Source organism: Brassica napus, chromosome C9, assembly GCF_020379485.1.
Source record: "Brassica napus cultivar Da-Ae chromosome C9, Da-Ae, whole genome shotgun sequence".
Classification (NCBI taxonomy): Eukaryota; Viridiplantae; Streptophyta; class Magnoliopsida; order Brassicales; family Brassicaceae; genus Brassica; species Brassica napus.
The window spans coordinates 49,083,321-49,097,668 of NC_063452.1; the positions used below are offsets into that span (position 1 = coordinate 49,083,321).

General features: G+C 39.8%; 3 protein-coding genes across 3 annotated transcripts; 2 read left to right on the forward strand and 1 right to left on the reverse strand.

The window, feature by feature from the left end:
* Positions 1-230: 230 nt before the first annotated feature.
* Positions 231-1,720, forward strand: LOC106426075 (26S proteasome non-ATPase regulatory subunit 9). Its single transcript, XM_013866787.3, has 5 exons — positions 231-462; positions 533-593; positions 812-904; positions 1,045-1,375; positions 1,490-1,720. The coding sequence occupies exons 1-5, from the start codon at positions 322-324 to the stop codon at positions 1,509-1,511; spliced, it is 648 nt and encodes a 215-aa protein (XP_013722241.1). The 5' UTR covers positions 231-321; the 3' UTR covers positions 1,512-1,720.
* A 655-nt stretch (positions 1,721-2,375) lies between these two features.
* Positions 2,376-6,712, reverse strand: LOC106426074 (ubiquitin carboxyl-terminal hydrolase 23). The gene is made up of 10 exons (XM_048768840.1): positions 6,259-6,712; positions 6,063-6,177; positions 5,871-5,981; positions 5,613-5,785; positions 5,216-5,539; positions 4,968-5,093; positions 3,922-4,887; positions 3,220-3,823; positions 2,943-3,027; positions 2,376-2,846 (listed from the first exon to the last, which is right to left on the reverse strand). Exons 1-10 carry the CDS (start codon positions 6,526-6,528, stop codon positions 2,681-2,683), a joined length of 2,940 nt encoding a protein of 979 aa, XP_048624797.1. The 5' UTR covers positions 6,529-6,712; the 3' UTR covers positions 2,376-2,680.
* A 3,573-nt stretch (positions 6,713-10,285) lies between these two features.
* Positions 10,286-13,184, forward strand: LOC106425992 (reticulon-like protein B21). The gene is made up of 9 exons (XM_013866709.3): positions 10,286-10,462; positions 10,537-11,547; positions 11,620-11,679; positions 11,807-11,909; positions 11,995-12,069; positions 12,162-12,312; positions 12,393-12,462; positions 12,547-12,612; positions 12,688-13,184. Exons 2-9 carry the CDS (start codon positions 10,629-10,631, stop codon positions 13,002-13,004), a joined length of 1,761 nt encoding a protein of 586 aa, XP_013722163.2. The 5' UTR covers positions 10,286-10,462; positions 10,537-10,628; the 3' UTR covers positions 13,005-13,184.
* The last annotated feature ends 1,164 nt before the right edge of the window (positions 13,185-14,348 follow it).

Sequence of the window (14,348 nt, forward strand, 5' to 3'; positions counted from 1 at the left end):
AACGCTGAGTTTCATCGAATGGGACACGTGGTACCACCAGAACACACGACTTTCTGATGTAAAACATTCTTTTATATATATAGAAGATAGAAGATAGAAGATAGAGATAGATTTTGGGTGATGTGGGATAAAGAACCAGAAACAAGGCGGGTGCGGCCGTTGGATGGAACAAATGGACGGTAAGGATGTAACTGGGAGTTAAAGAATGGGTTTTAGACTAAACTCTAAGAACCTGATGGGCTTTTTAAAGCCCATAGAATACATGATGCTCCGTCGCTAAAGAAAGTTTGGATTCGGTGGAAGATCAATCGGAGGGAAGGTATGGGTGGCGCGAATCTGAAAGCGGAGACGATGGCTCTGATGGATAAGAGAGCTGCCATGGAGACGGAAATGAACTCGATCGTAGAACGTCTCTGCAATCCCGGTGGTCCTGGTCTCTCCGGCAATCTCGTCGACTCGGAGGTAACTCTAATCGATCTGCTTATCATCCCTCCCCCCTTTTGATTCTTTTTATCGTTTATGACATCGACAGGGGTTCCCTCGGGAAGATATCGACATTCCGGCGGTTAGAGCTCAGCGCCTTCGTCTTGCTGGTGAGTTTCTCTTCTCTTTGTTGTCCAAAGTTAGGTTTTTTTTTTTACTTAGATTAGGGTTTGTGTGAGTAAGAGATGAACCAAGATTGATTTTTTAATATCATTATTTGCCATAGAGTGGATGTGTAGCTTCTCCAGTGAACCAAGTGTGTTAGTGTTTGATTCTTTCCTTCACATTGAGTTGGTTTCTTTCTCTGAGATAGTTTCTTTACCTACAGAGTTACGAAATGAGCACAGCGAGATAACGGACAAGATCAATGTGAACATTCAAATTCTTCATTCAGTGAGGAGGCCTACCTCCAGAGCTTCGGGTATGACCTGGACATTGAGCTCCAAGCTTCATGTTTCAATCTTTGGTTCCGTCACTTTGACTATCAAATGCCTGCCCATACTTTGAAACCCATATGCTTGGGTGTGGAGTTTTATGAATGAATACAAAATGATTATGCAGGTCCACAAGAAAGAAGTTTGTCTGGTGAAGTGGCTTCCTTATCGCAGACATCCGGCTTCACTGTTACTTCCCCTGCCATGGATACTAGTATTCCCTTTGCCATGGTTGACGAGATAACCGAGTCATCTCCAGCAGCGGAGGATGGGTTGCAGCTTGGAGATCAGGTTGTTAAATTTGGCAACGTGGAAGGTGGTGACAATCTGTTGCCTAGGCTTGCCGCTGAAGCTCAAGCTAACCAGGGACAAGCAGTTTCTGTGGGAGTTATAAGGCAAGGTGCGAAACTAGATTTATCTGTCACCCCGAGGGTATGGCAAGGCAGAGGTCTATTGGGGTACGTACATTCTGATAAATTTCTATTTCACAACAGGGGAAGGGAAAGTAGTCGTTTCTCTGTCTCAACTGATGAATTGCTAACTCTTTCCCATCTCATCTGCTTTCATTGCAGGTGCCATTTCCGTTTGGTATGATCCATGGACTGTCATTTGGAGGCCTGGATATGCTGAAAGCTTCTGTCCTGCAGAGTTTGTGGTTGATAAATGATGATGTCTGTTTTTTTAAAAAAAAAACTTGTTTAGTGTGCGTGCAAGTGGTTTCCCAATTTGGTAGTTGAAAGTAGACTTTCTTCTTTGCATGTTGAACCCATCAGAAAAAAAAAAGAGAGGCATCGTTTAGCTTATAGCTGATACCACAAATGAAACGCGTTTTTGTTCCACTAGCCAGTTGATAATCATGACTTCAATTTTTGTTTCTCTCGTACCCTTAGCTTGGCCAGCTGATTGACGCTCAAGATAAGTCCACATCTAGTTAATTGTGGTAATTGATACTCCATCTATGTTAAAGCAACCTGCAAATGATTCCAGATAGATCCACTGTTGGACATGGTGCCTGAAAAGAGTATAACTACAAGTTTTCACAATACAATGGTCAGTCATCTCTATTCGTAAGCTTTATTTTGCCTGCAAGGCTGCTTCATGAGTTGCGGCCCTTTGGTTAAAGATTAAGGGCGATGCAGTCACAGACTCGAACATCCTCCACCAAACGCCTTTTCAGGGTTAAAAATATGTAGTACTAAGAAAGTGAAACACATGCTCAGTTCACATGTATGATGACTAACTAATGTGGAAACTAAACCATCCAGTGAACACTTTGGCAGCTGAATGACCAAGACAAGCTACAGTTTTGTACGAGAAGCAACAGAGTAGCTTGCAAGACGCATGGTGGTCTGATTTAACGTCACCCTGGTTAAAGTTCATCGTCAAATATCACGGTCTCAGCGTTTAATCTATCAAATATATGAAATCTAAATCTCACTATTACCGACACGATTGTAATGTTACAGCAAAAATTATTAATCTCGTGGGTAAATATTAATACATGTATAAACTACCTGTAGAGGAGATAGCATTACATGAGACAAGTTAAAAGAAACAGCTAATCTTACTCCAAAACCAGGGGATGGATCTGTCTTTGTTTATCAGAAATAGAACAAAACTGAAAGAGAAAAAAAGAGATCACAAACACTCTCTAATGTCTCTCTATAGATCTTTCTTTACCTCTTTTGTTAACATTACTGTAAGCCAAATAGAGCAACACGTGGATTACATACTCTTTTATAGATGATGGACTGGTCCCTTGATCATATCCGGAAGCCTGTCTTTGCAGTATTCCTGCCTTGTGTCCATTTCTTCTTTGTATCCGTTTGTTGTTTCTTCGATGCAAACGCCTGGAACGGGTTCGGCCCTACATACATCTCCTCTTTGATCCTTATCTTCTTTTTCTTCCCTCTGTCATATTCTTCATCCCTGCCACAATACAAAAGACCATTTGTTTGTAAACCAACTGCCCAATAATATATAACCAACAACCCCAACGCAAATAACTCAAAATATAAAGCTCACCATTCATCTGCTACATATCCAATTCTCGTGCCTTCACTCTTTCCCGTCTTCTTAGAAGCTGAAACTTCCTCGTCCCATTTCGCAACTGCAACAGTTATTAAGACTTAAGCCCATCAAACACAAATACATAGACTAAGGTTAACTGTTTGATTGTTATCAGTTCTCAAAAAAATAAAATCAGAGTTGGAGAATGCTAGTGTTATCTCCTACCTGGATAAAGTTCGTTATCATTAGCAATTAGAGGCAAGGATTAAAGATAAGAAAACAGAAAACTTACCAACTGTCTCTGGCAAACCCCTCGTGAGAATGGTCACCTGTTCTTTCTGTAACAATATTTGTTCTTCTTTTGAATTGTCTCTCTTTCTTTTGGCGTTTTGGCTTGCTTCAGACAAGTCCGAACTCCTCAACGGTTGTTGTTGGTCTGACGCAAGAACGGCACCATTTTGATTAGTTCTCTCCTTCAGCTCTACGATTGGAGAGGCAAGCAGCATATTCCCATTACTAGTCCTTGTCCTTTCATTATCGACACTGACACTTTTACCCTTCCCATGCAAGCAGCAAGCAGAGCCAGAAGCAGCTTTGCTAGTTATCAGTGGAGTGGAACGTTCTAGATCTGTAGCTCTTTTCTTGGACTCCGAAGTACCCTTAACAGCTAAGGTTCTTGATCTTCCCCTTTTTTTGCGAACGCCAAGTGCCAGCTTGAAAGATGATAACCCCACCCGTAGGGTTTTCATGTTACGCTTGCGAGTCTTTCTTTGTGTGGTGAGAGTCTTCTCAGCAGAAGTTTGCTTTATTGATTCTGTTGCCGATTCATCCGACTGATGTACCAAAGTCTGATTATCAAGAACAGCTTCTTCCATAGGTGAATTATCATTTTTAACCTGGAGAGAAGCGAAAGGCAAGTTAGAAAAACTCAATCCCATTAAACGAGGCCATACGAACAAAATTCAAACTCGTGAAAGTATAACTATACACTCACCTTAAGTGAAGTGTCAGACTCGTTCAAATTATTAGCAGAGTTCTTCTCGTCAACGCTATTTTCAGCTTTAGCCACAGAAGTAGGCAAATTCACAAGAATTTGAGTGTTTGTGCTGCCATCCAGGAGAGGAGAAGCCTTTCCTGGTATCATTGTGCATGCAGCCGTTGAGTCCTCCTTTACCAAAGATCCTTCCCCATTAGCCTGTGGAAGTGACTCTTCCTTCTTGTTATTAATTAAATCTTTCTGAGTTAAGACTACTGGAGCACCTACATCACAGGGTCTCTCAAGGTTCTCTTTTCTCTCCACACTGCTTGGGGGATTTGTCTGAGTCTCTTTGGCATTTAAATCTTTTGGAGTCAAGACAGCAGGATCACCTTGTTCACATGGCCTCAAGGGTGATGTAACATTGGCAGCAACAACGCTCAACTCTTTTTGGGTCAGGACAGCAGGAGCACCTTGATCACGTGATTCCGAGGGTGGTGCTGAACTATTTTCCATCTTAAGGTTCTCTTTTGCCTCCACACTGCTCATGGAATCTTTCTGATTATCTTTATCTTTTTGAGTTAAGACAGCAGGAGCACCTTGATCACTTGATTTCACAGGTGCTGTACCATTTTTCCCCTCCAGGATCTCTTTCCCCTCCACACTGCTTGGGGGATCTTTCGCATTCGCATCTTTTGGGGTCAAGCAAGCAGGCGAGCCATTATCACACGCTCTCAAGGGTGCAGTACCGTTGGCAACAGGAGCGTTTAAACTACATGCTTTGATGACTGTTGAACCATTAACTTGATCATTTCTGTTAGAAGATACAATCAAAGAAGCTCTGTTTACGGCGACGCTCTCTTTGGAAGTTTCTTTCTTAGCCACGGTAACTGGATTCTTTGGGGCTGTATTTTGTCTATCGCGAACATAGAAAAGCATATACGCCTTCTGGTTGAACACAGTCTTCTCACTAGCTTGGATAACCTACAGCAACAATGCAAAGAGAAACTTACTATAAGTTATGCAAACCAAGAACGTTGAATGCTGCTGCTGCTGCTGCTTACCTCGTTATCATCAAGGGAATACCACATGCCACTTGAAGTGCGAACAAAGCAGTAGTAGTGACCAGAATGGATACTTCCACCATAATGAACTAACACACCATATAGAGTGTACTTCAAATTACCTTCCTGCTCAACACAAGTTACTGTAATGTTATAATCATGAAGGTCAAGGATTAAAAAGATACATTAACAAGAATATCTAAAAAAAACTCCAACGGAATATAGAGCACAAGAGTAAGTCTACTTACATATGGACCACTGACGAAAGGTTTCATGTCGATCGCAGAGGGAAACTCGACTTTCTTGTCGATTTTTTCGGATCTATGAGGTTCAAACCGTTTGAGATGTACAGTCAAAACAGAGGGTGCTTTGAAAACAGTAAGCTGTTTTATAGCCTTAACCTTCTGCCTGCATCTTTCACATTGGTAAACCTTTGAACCATTATCTAAGAGCTCAACAGCAGTGAAACGTAAAAGCGCTCTCTGCAATGAATCTGCCCTCGAAATGTCTAGGCTCAGGTCAAGAAATGGATCAAACTTGTCGGAGCAATGGGAACATTGTGCACATTTCACCTGAAATAAATAAAATATTTAGAGAAGGCAGAGGCCATTTAATAATGCTAATAAAAAAAAATAGCAACTTTACCTGACTACGGAGGCTACCACCAAAAATTTGATGTACCAAGCTACTCCTGTAAGCATCAGAGGATTCACTAGGTACACCAGAAGGCAGACAACACTTGTGCATACACTCCAGCAAATTGATCATGTACTCATGTGCATCTTCCTGCCTACATTTCCTGAAGTTTTGGGATACGCCTAATTAACCATTTGAGAGTCCTCGTTAGTCTGATTAATAAAAAAGCCGAAACTGGCACAATAATATAAGGTCTGAGAAGCATACATCGCAGGTTAGAGACCAAATACTTAGGTGCTAAGCTTCTGCCAGTAGATTGAAGAGCAGTCCTGACATGTCTCTGCATTGCACATAAAGCACAAAACCCCGCCACACGGCCTACGCAAAACGATTACATATAAACACTGTATCAGCGACTGAACAAAGAGACTTAGCATTTACAAGCAAACCACCACTTACAGCGTTGCTCATGCGCGACGTCTTGCAGATAAGCAGCCAAAGGCTCAGTGTACGTCAAACATTGCAACACCGAGTTGAGATAACATGTGTTCCCGAGATTCTCCAAACCAGCACCCTACAAAGACACCCGTCCAAACATATCAACAAAACCCATAATAAAGATAACATTTTTTTTTTCCACAGAGAAGCAACTCACGATTTTGCGGATGGTTTTGGTGAAAGTAAGCTCCCGATCCAACGAATCGGGACTGTCCACCTTCTTAACGGAGGGTGACGAGAACGCTCTGTTGTTAGTGTTAGATGAGGAGGAGGGATTCAAAGTCTCCATCTTGAAATCGGAGCCGCGATTAGAGAAGCCGTTGAAGGGTTTCCTCGCGAGGTGGAACTCGATCTTTCTGAAAACGGCGGAGGCGGAAGAGGACGAAACGGCGGCGCGAGATCCGTCTTGACCCGTCTGGATCTCCATTCACGGAATCCAGAGGAAAGGCAAAAGACACGGTTTTTGTGAGGAAAGGCTGTGTGAAAGAGAGAAGATAGCTTTTGCGGCTAATCTTCGAAAAGAGAGAAAGAGTGGGAGCAGCTGCAGGGACACTACTAAACCCTAGCAAACACCCATCCCGACATTTTTCGACCACTTAATTTTGTTTTTATTTTCGGTATTTATAATTTTTACTCGTACAAGACAGAGGAACCAGAGAGCTCTTCTGTTTCGGTTAATTTGGTCCACACGGCGCCGGATTATTAGCCGGGAAACTAACAGTTTTGTTATTAGGGTATAGCGTGGACGTTAAATTAGGTTTTGCTCACTAACAAGCCTAAATCAAATGCCCATTAATCTGAAATTTGGGTTTTGGTTTTGAGATTGAGCCTTTTTATGAGTAAGCCCAATACTAACACAAAGTTGAACACTGATAAACCAATCAGTAAACGTATATTTATTGCAGAAAATATGCAAACTTTTGTCGGAAGATAAATTTTAAAATAAGCTTTTACAGTTTTCTTCTACTAATACTTTCTTTTTGACATGCTTGTCAGTTTAGAAAAACAAAAGAGAGTGAAAGAAAAGTTAAAAAATAGGAGGAATTGCATGGGAACTAATCGGTTGTAGTCTATTAGCATTCTCGTGGGGTTTGGTAGGTACATATCAATTATGGATTTTATTTCTCCTCAAAATTAAATTAATAGATATTTTTGGAGCTAATTGGTAAAACATGTGTAAGGATCCCGAGTCGAGTCGGTGAAGACTTCAAAGTACGTTCGCGTATTAAATGTATTTAAGATTGTGAACTGGGAGGAATTCAATATCCCAATCCCCATAAGATACGCATATTGGGTACTGAGTCATATTCGTTATTGCTTATTTGTTTGAATTTTAATATAGTTAGTGAAAATTTTAAGACTACTGTGTGTATATTGGGTTTAGTCTAGGTCTAAGGACGGACCAGGTATCCGGACAATTTTAAGGTATCCGGATCCGGATCCTTGTCCGACGGATCCATAATTTTAATATCCTTATCCGGATCCGGAGTTCTCGGATATCCGGGATCCGGAGTTCTCGGATATCCGGGATCCGGAGTTCTCGGATATCCGGATATCCGATATCCGGATGTCGGATATCCGGATGTCGGATATCCTTCTAATATCCGGATCCGGATTTGGATTCTTAAAATAAATAAAAAATAATATTAATATATATAAAATAGAGAAAATGACTAGGATAGCACTAAAAAGTTTTCGTCACAAATATAGCCTCTAAAAATAAAAATGACCAAAATAGCACTTAATGTTTTATCAAAAGAGATAAATATACACTTATACCCCAATGGTAAATTAATTAGACATTAGGGTTTAGAGTTAAGGGGTGGGGTTTAGGATTTAGGGTTTAGGGTTTAGGGTTTAGGGTTTAGAGTTTAGAGTTTAGGGGTAGGATTTATGGTTTATGGTTTAGAGTTAAGGGGTGGGGTTTATGATTTAGGGTTTAAGGTTTATAGTTTAGGGTTTAGGGTTTAGAGTTTAGGTTTTACAGTTTAGAGTTGGGGACTAGGATTTTGGGATAAGATTTCAAATTTTGAAAAATAAAAAGAATTTAAATTTTTCAAAAGATAAAATGCTATTTTGGCCATTTTAGTTTTTGAGGGCTATTTTTGTGACATAAACTTAGAAATGTGCTATTTTGGAGATTTGCCCTATAAAATATGAACAATAATTTTAAAATAAAAAAATATATAATTTTTTAATTATTTCTATGTATAATATTACAAAATTTACCTAAAATTTATATATACTATTATAAAAATGAAAATATATTAAATAAAATTAATTTTTATATATAGATATTACTATTTTTGAAATATTTATTAATAAAACTTACGGATCCGGATATCCGGACCAAAAAATTAAGATATCCGGATCCGGATCCAGCTTTGACGGATCCAAAATTTTACTATCCGGATTCGGTCCCTCGGATATCCAGATTTTCAGATCGGATCCGGATCGAATTCAGATTTCGAATAAAAATTCCAGGCCTAGGTTTAGGTATATGTCAATCGCAGTCAGCCAGTTTTAATTTAAAAATATTATATGCTGGCTTGTTGCGACAAATTGTTGCCACGGTAATTGGGGCTAACAAGAAATTCTTAAACCCTACTAATGTCTAATGTCTAATGTCTAATGTCTAATGTCGAGCATGATTATTAGGGGTTCTTATAGTAGAGTTCTTAACGAAATATAAGAATTGTCTCTTAACTTTTAACTAAAAAAATTAAGAACCGGCTCTTAAAACTCTTATTTAAGAACTGGTTCTTAGCTCTTTTAGTTAAAAGTTAATAGACGGGTTATTCTGCTAAGAACTCCACTCTAAAAACCCCGGATTAATCATGGTCTTAACGTATTTTTATACAGAGAAATAAAATGTAAAGAGAGAAAGAAGTTGCATGCATCATGCAGACATAAGAGAGCGGACAGTGCATAGGGAAAAGTGCCATGAGTCACGTGCTCTCCCACTCGACCACGTGCCGTGTAAGCTACCCCGATTCGATTCCAAAATTAATTGGAGTCTTAACTTTTGATTAATATAATATAGTACCATGTAACAAATTAATTAGTAAGATTAAACACATGCGAATGCACGCAGTTGCAACTTGGCACTTGTCTTACGGAGACCGAGATTTGCTATAGGTGTTAATTAGTTTTACTTATTAGGTTGAGTAGTTCATCCAAGATATACAAGCATGGATCTCATGGTAATCGAGTGTTTAATACAAATGTACTATATATGTATGCTTGCAAATCTATCTATCTAATAAAACTACCAGTTGTATATGTTGATACAAAATAAATACTATCGGTTGTGTTTTTTTTTCTTGTACATATCGGTTAATTTATATAATGAGCTTTTTCGTCATAGAAAAAGTTGTCGGTGGTACTCTCATTTCACCGATCTGGTGACAGCTTTTTAAAAAGAAAAAAGGAACTATCCGAATAAAAACAAGCCGTTACATTGGATTTATTTGTTCATTCTCATTCCACACACTCAACGTTTGTTAAAAAGAAAATGGTTTTAATTTGACTATCCCCAAAATGACATCCTTTCTTAAATCCGATCTCGTTTAAATTGGATATACAGCTCTGTGTTTGTATGTAGTAGTATTAAATTGCCTGAAATGAATGAGACAAGAATCAAATGCCATAAATATTCTTCTTGTTTTAGTTGATGGAAATTAAAAAGTCAGAACCTAATCAATCCAACAGCTATTCTTTAAAGTGCTGTTTAGGTGAATTAAGGATGGATCTTTAGACCATCTCCGACCGACCTCTATAATAGAAATCTCTAAAAAAAAAAAAAAAAAGAGAAAAAAATAGATTTCCTCTATTTATGGAGGCAAATATAGCATTACTCTATTATAGATGAACACATTGGAGCAAAAACACAATCTCTATTTTTTTCTCTATTTTAGAGATTTCTATTATAGAGATGGGTTGGAAATGCTCTTGTATGCAGTATTACGTCTAAAGTCTAAGCCCATTGCTTCTATCATTGCCTGCAATTTCTATAGTTAATCAAAATCTTGATACTCGAATCTTGTGCTTAAAGAAGAAGACCCCAAATAAATAGATAAGAGGAAGAGGAATCAATTCATCTGTTTACACGACACATGTTGATTGATGGATAACGTAAACATTATGATAAAGGAAGTGAAATAAGGCAAAAGAAAAAATGTTTAAATTTTTTTAAGCTGTTAGAAAAAGAAAAAAGAAAAGTGGAGATTGTGATCATAAACCTTAATGATTATGTCTAAGCAGCATCTTTGCAGTACTAAACCACATGCAAAGTCTTTTAGGTTGATCTACCTACAGTCTCAGGATTCATGACACAAAAAGATATGTCCCCTCAGTGAGAAGTAAGTTAGATGAAATTCAATTATCTGACTTCGGTGTATCCATCCAACAACCTCCATTTTTTTTCTTCCTTCAGCTTCAAGGCTCATTATCATTACCACTTTACTCTCTACCCCACACAACTTCAACTCAATCACCGGTAAGACGGTGACTTAAAAAGGACAGAGCATGGACCCAAACAGCAGAACAAGAAGAATTGGCGTTGGAGGAGCCGTTGTAGCTGCAGGCTCTGTTTGGGAAGCGAGAATGCAGAGCGACGACGAAGCTAGTGTTAATAACGCCATCGTCAAGGCCACTCATCTCCAAGCTGTCGACGGAGGAGACAAGAATTGTAACAAGCAGATGAGCTTAAAGGAGGGGGTTAACGGAAAGCGACCCGCATGGAAGACAGATGTGAAGCTCGCGAGGCCGAGATCGATTGGTGCTACTCCTCCTGCGGTGACGACGCCGAGGAGGTCCATTGGTACTACTCCTCCGATGACGCCGAGGAGATCGATCTCTAGCGAGTCAAGTGATAAGAGTTTGACTTTGTCGGTGGCGGTGAAGAAGGCGAGATCTGATTCCGTAGAAGGAGGTGAGAAGACTCCGGGTCGGGTTAAGAAGATCCGATCGGAGCTTTGTAAGGCGATCGTAAAGTCCGGTGAGTTAGATACAGTTGCGTTGAGGAAAGTGAGCTCATTGCCAGCTCAGAGCTCGGAGAAAACTAATGAGAAAACAGAGGATGTAGATTTAAAAACAGAGGAGACCGTTGACGAAAAGAAGCAGATCACAGAGGAGAAAGTCAAAGATCTCGATGTCTGTCAGGAGATAGCCGTCTTCGCTGATTCGAAGGAAGATGAGCAGATTGACAGTGGCGATCACGAGGAAGAAGAAGAGGAGGAGGAGAAAGAAGTGGAGAAGAAGAGTGTTGATGTAAAAGAGATGAATGCCCCCAAGGAGGATAGCAAAAACAGAGTTGTTGATGTTGAGATTAAAAAGTACAGTCAATCTCACAACAGAGTAGCTTCATCTCCCTCCGCCGTCCGTAAAATTCCGCCGCCGGTGATAAAAAGGGCAGCTTCCGTTTATACTGTCCCACCAAGCACAGGTTCTTAATCCTAATCTCAGTGCTTTCCTACTCTGTTTCCCATGATCCTCTGTTTCTGACAACTGTTTCTAGGTACATTTGCTGAGAAAGAAGAGAACTTTACTCATTCGCAGAGCAAATTACAGAGTCTCGGTAAGTTTTTTTTATTATTTTTTTTTTTTTTGGTATGCATAATCCCATCTATTATAACCTTTGATTCAATATGATCGGTAGAAAAACAGAGTTTTTAATCACAATAGGTTTGAATGAAATGAAACAGTGGATCTTGTGATGTGGAGAGATGCATCAAGGTCGGCACTTGTGTTCGGCCTCGGAACATTCCTCATTGTCTCTTCTTCATACGCCAATGATCTCCACTTCAGGTTTTTGCCCCACTGGATTATTAAGGAAATAAACACATGATGGTTTAAGCGGCAGAAGAATAATGTGAAAAATACATTTGTGCAGCTTCATATCAGTGGTAGCGTATATGGGACTCATCTACCTTGGCGTCATGTTCGTATTCAAAGCTGTGATCCGCAGGTAAATGATACATAGATACCTATCTCTCCTTGCCACTTTGCATGTTTGGGTTTGAAACTCGGCTGAGAGAATACATATATGAATGAGCGCAGGGGAGTAGTGGACGAGGAAGAGAGGCATAAAGGAGTTGGGGTGAGAGAAGAAGATGTGAAGAGGATGCTCGGAGTAGTAATGCCTTACCTCAACGAGTCTCTGCTTCAACTCAGAGCCCTTTTCTCTGGCGATCCTTCCACCACACTCAAGGTTTAGTCCCCTCTTCTCTAAGTTCCTCCCTCCGTTGACTTTAACAAAAAGTAGATAAATGATGAGAGGGTGATGTGCAGATGGGAGTGGTGTTGTTCGTCTTGGCGAGGTGTGGCTCTTCTATCACTCTTTGGAACCTTGCCAAATTTGGTAATTTTGCTTCTACCCCTTAAGGTTACTTGATTTAGAAAGTTGCATTGTGACATGTGAGTGCTTGTTTGTGTGTGAGAACAGGCTTCCTTGGAGCATTCACAGTACCTAAAATCTTCATCTCCTACTCAACACATTTCTCTGCTTACGGTAATTAAAACTCCTATTGTTTCTGTTACATCTTGCGTTAAGACAATCTAATCAAACATGTTATGCACATGTTAGGGAATTTTTGGGTGAGGAGATTCAGGGACGCATGGGAATCGTGCAACCACAAAAAGGCAGTGGCTTTGGCACTCTTCACCCTCGTTTGGAATCTCTCATCCGTCGTTGCTCGTGTCTGGGCAGCATTCATGTTATTCGTAGCCTTTAGATACTATCAGCAGAAGATGATCTGGACAACTGATCAAGATGGTGATGATGACGATGAGGAACATGTAGACGACGACCATGTTGAAGAAGAACTAGTTCCTAAACCCATTCATAAACCCAAAAGAGCTACTTACACGATGATGCCTAATAAACTCAAGAAAATTTCTTGAACATTCTTTTTTATCCTCCCATATATGAACATTATGTAATCTCTTTAGTTTGTAGTTATTAGGAGTTCTTAGAGTTGATGAACGAAGAAGAAAGTGATCTAACAAACTTTCTATTATTTCTGTTAGAGCTTTACAAAGACGATACATGAGTTTATATAGTAAGCATTACATCTTGGTTTACAACACTTAACCATACTAAACCAACATGTATTCTAATATTCTCCCTCAAGATGACAGATAGATATACTTCAATGCCAACTTGCCAACCAAGGTATAGAACTGTGGAGAGAATAGAGCTTTTGTAAAGATGTCTGCAACCTGATTGTTTGTTCGAACATGAAGGAGCTTGATGAAACCAAAAAGAACACGTTCCCGAACTTGATGACAATCCAGCTCGATATGTTTTGTTCGCTCATGAAAGACTGGGTTGGTCGCAATGTGAATGGCTGCAGTAGAGTCACAGAAGAAAGGGACTGGTCCATGCTGAGGTGACTGTAAATCAGTTAAGAGATTCCTTAACCAAACGACCTCTCGAGAACCATACTCCATCGCTCTATACTCAGATTCTGCGGATGAATGTGAAACAGTTTGCTGTTTCTTTGATTTCCAAGAGATCAAACCATTATCAAGAAACATACAATAGCCTGATGTAGATCGTCTTGAGTCCAAACATGAAGCCCAATCAGCATCAGTAAATGCCTGAAGAACAAGATCACATTCAACCGAGAAAAAGAGACCAAGACCGACAGTTCCTTTCAAATAATGAAGAACTCTCATTGCGGCCTGAACATGAGACTTCTTTGGAGCCGAAGTATATTGACAAAGTTTGTTGACTGCGAATGTAATATCCGGTCTTGTGATTGTCAAATACATCATGCGACCCACTAAACGTCTATAAGCAGCAGGATCATCAAGAAGAGGTTTCTTGGAATCCAAGCAAAGTTTGACATGCAGATCCATGGCAATAGGAGAAGGTTTGCAAGCCAGTAAGCATGTATCCTCCAAGAGCCCAAGGGTATATTTGCGCTGACTTACTGAGATTCCTCTACTAGACCGAGCTATCTCCAATCCAAGAAAATATTTCAAAGGACCAAGATCTCTGAGTTTAAAAGCTTCACTGAGATCAATCTTCAGTTGATCAACATCAGTATCAGTGTTATTAGCGATGATTATATCATCAACATAAACCAATACTGCAGTGTACACACCTTCTCTGTTTTGAATGAATAGAGAATGATCCTGATTAGACTTCTGAAAGCCAAGACCAAGAAGAGTGCCACTGAATTTTAAAAACCATTGACGTGAGGCCTGCTTTAAACCGTACAAAGATTTCTGTAGTTTACA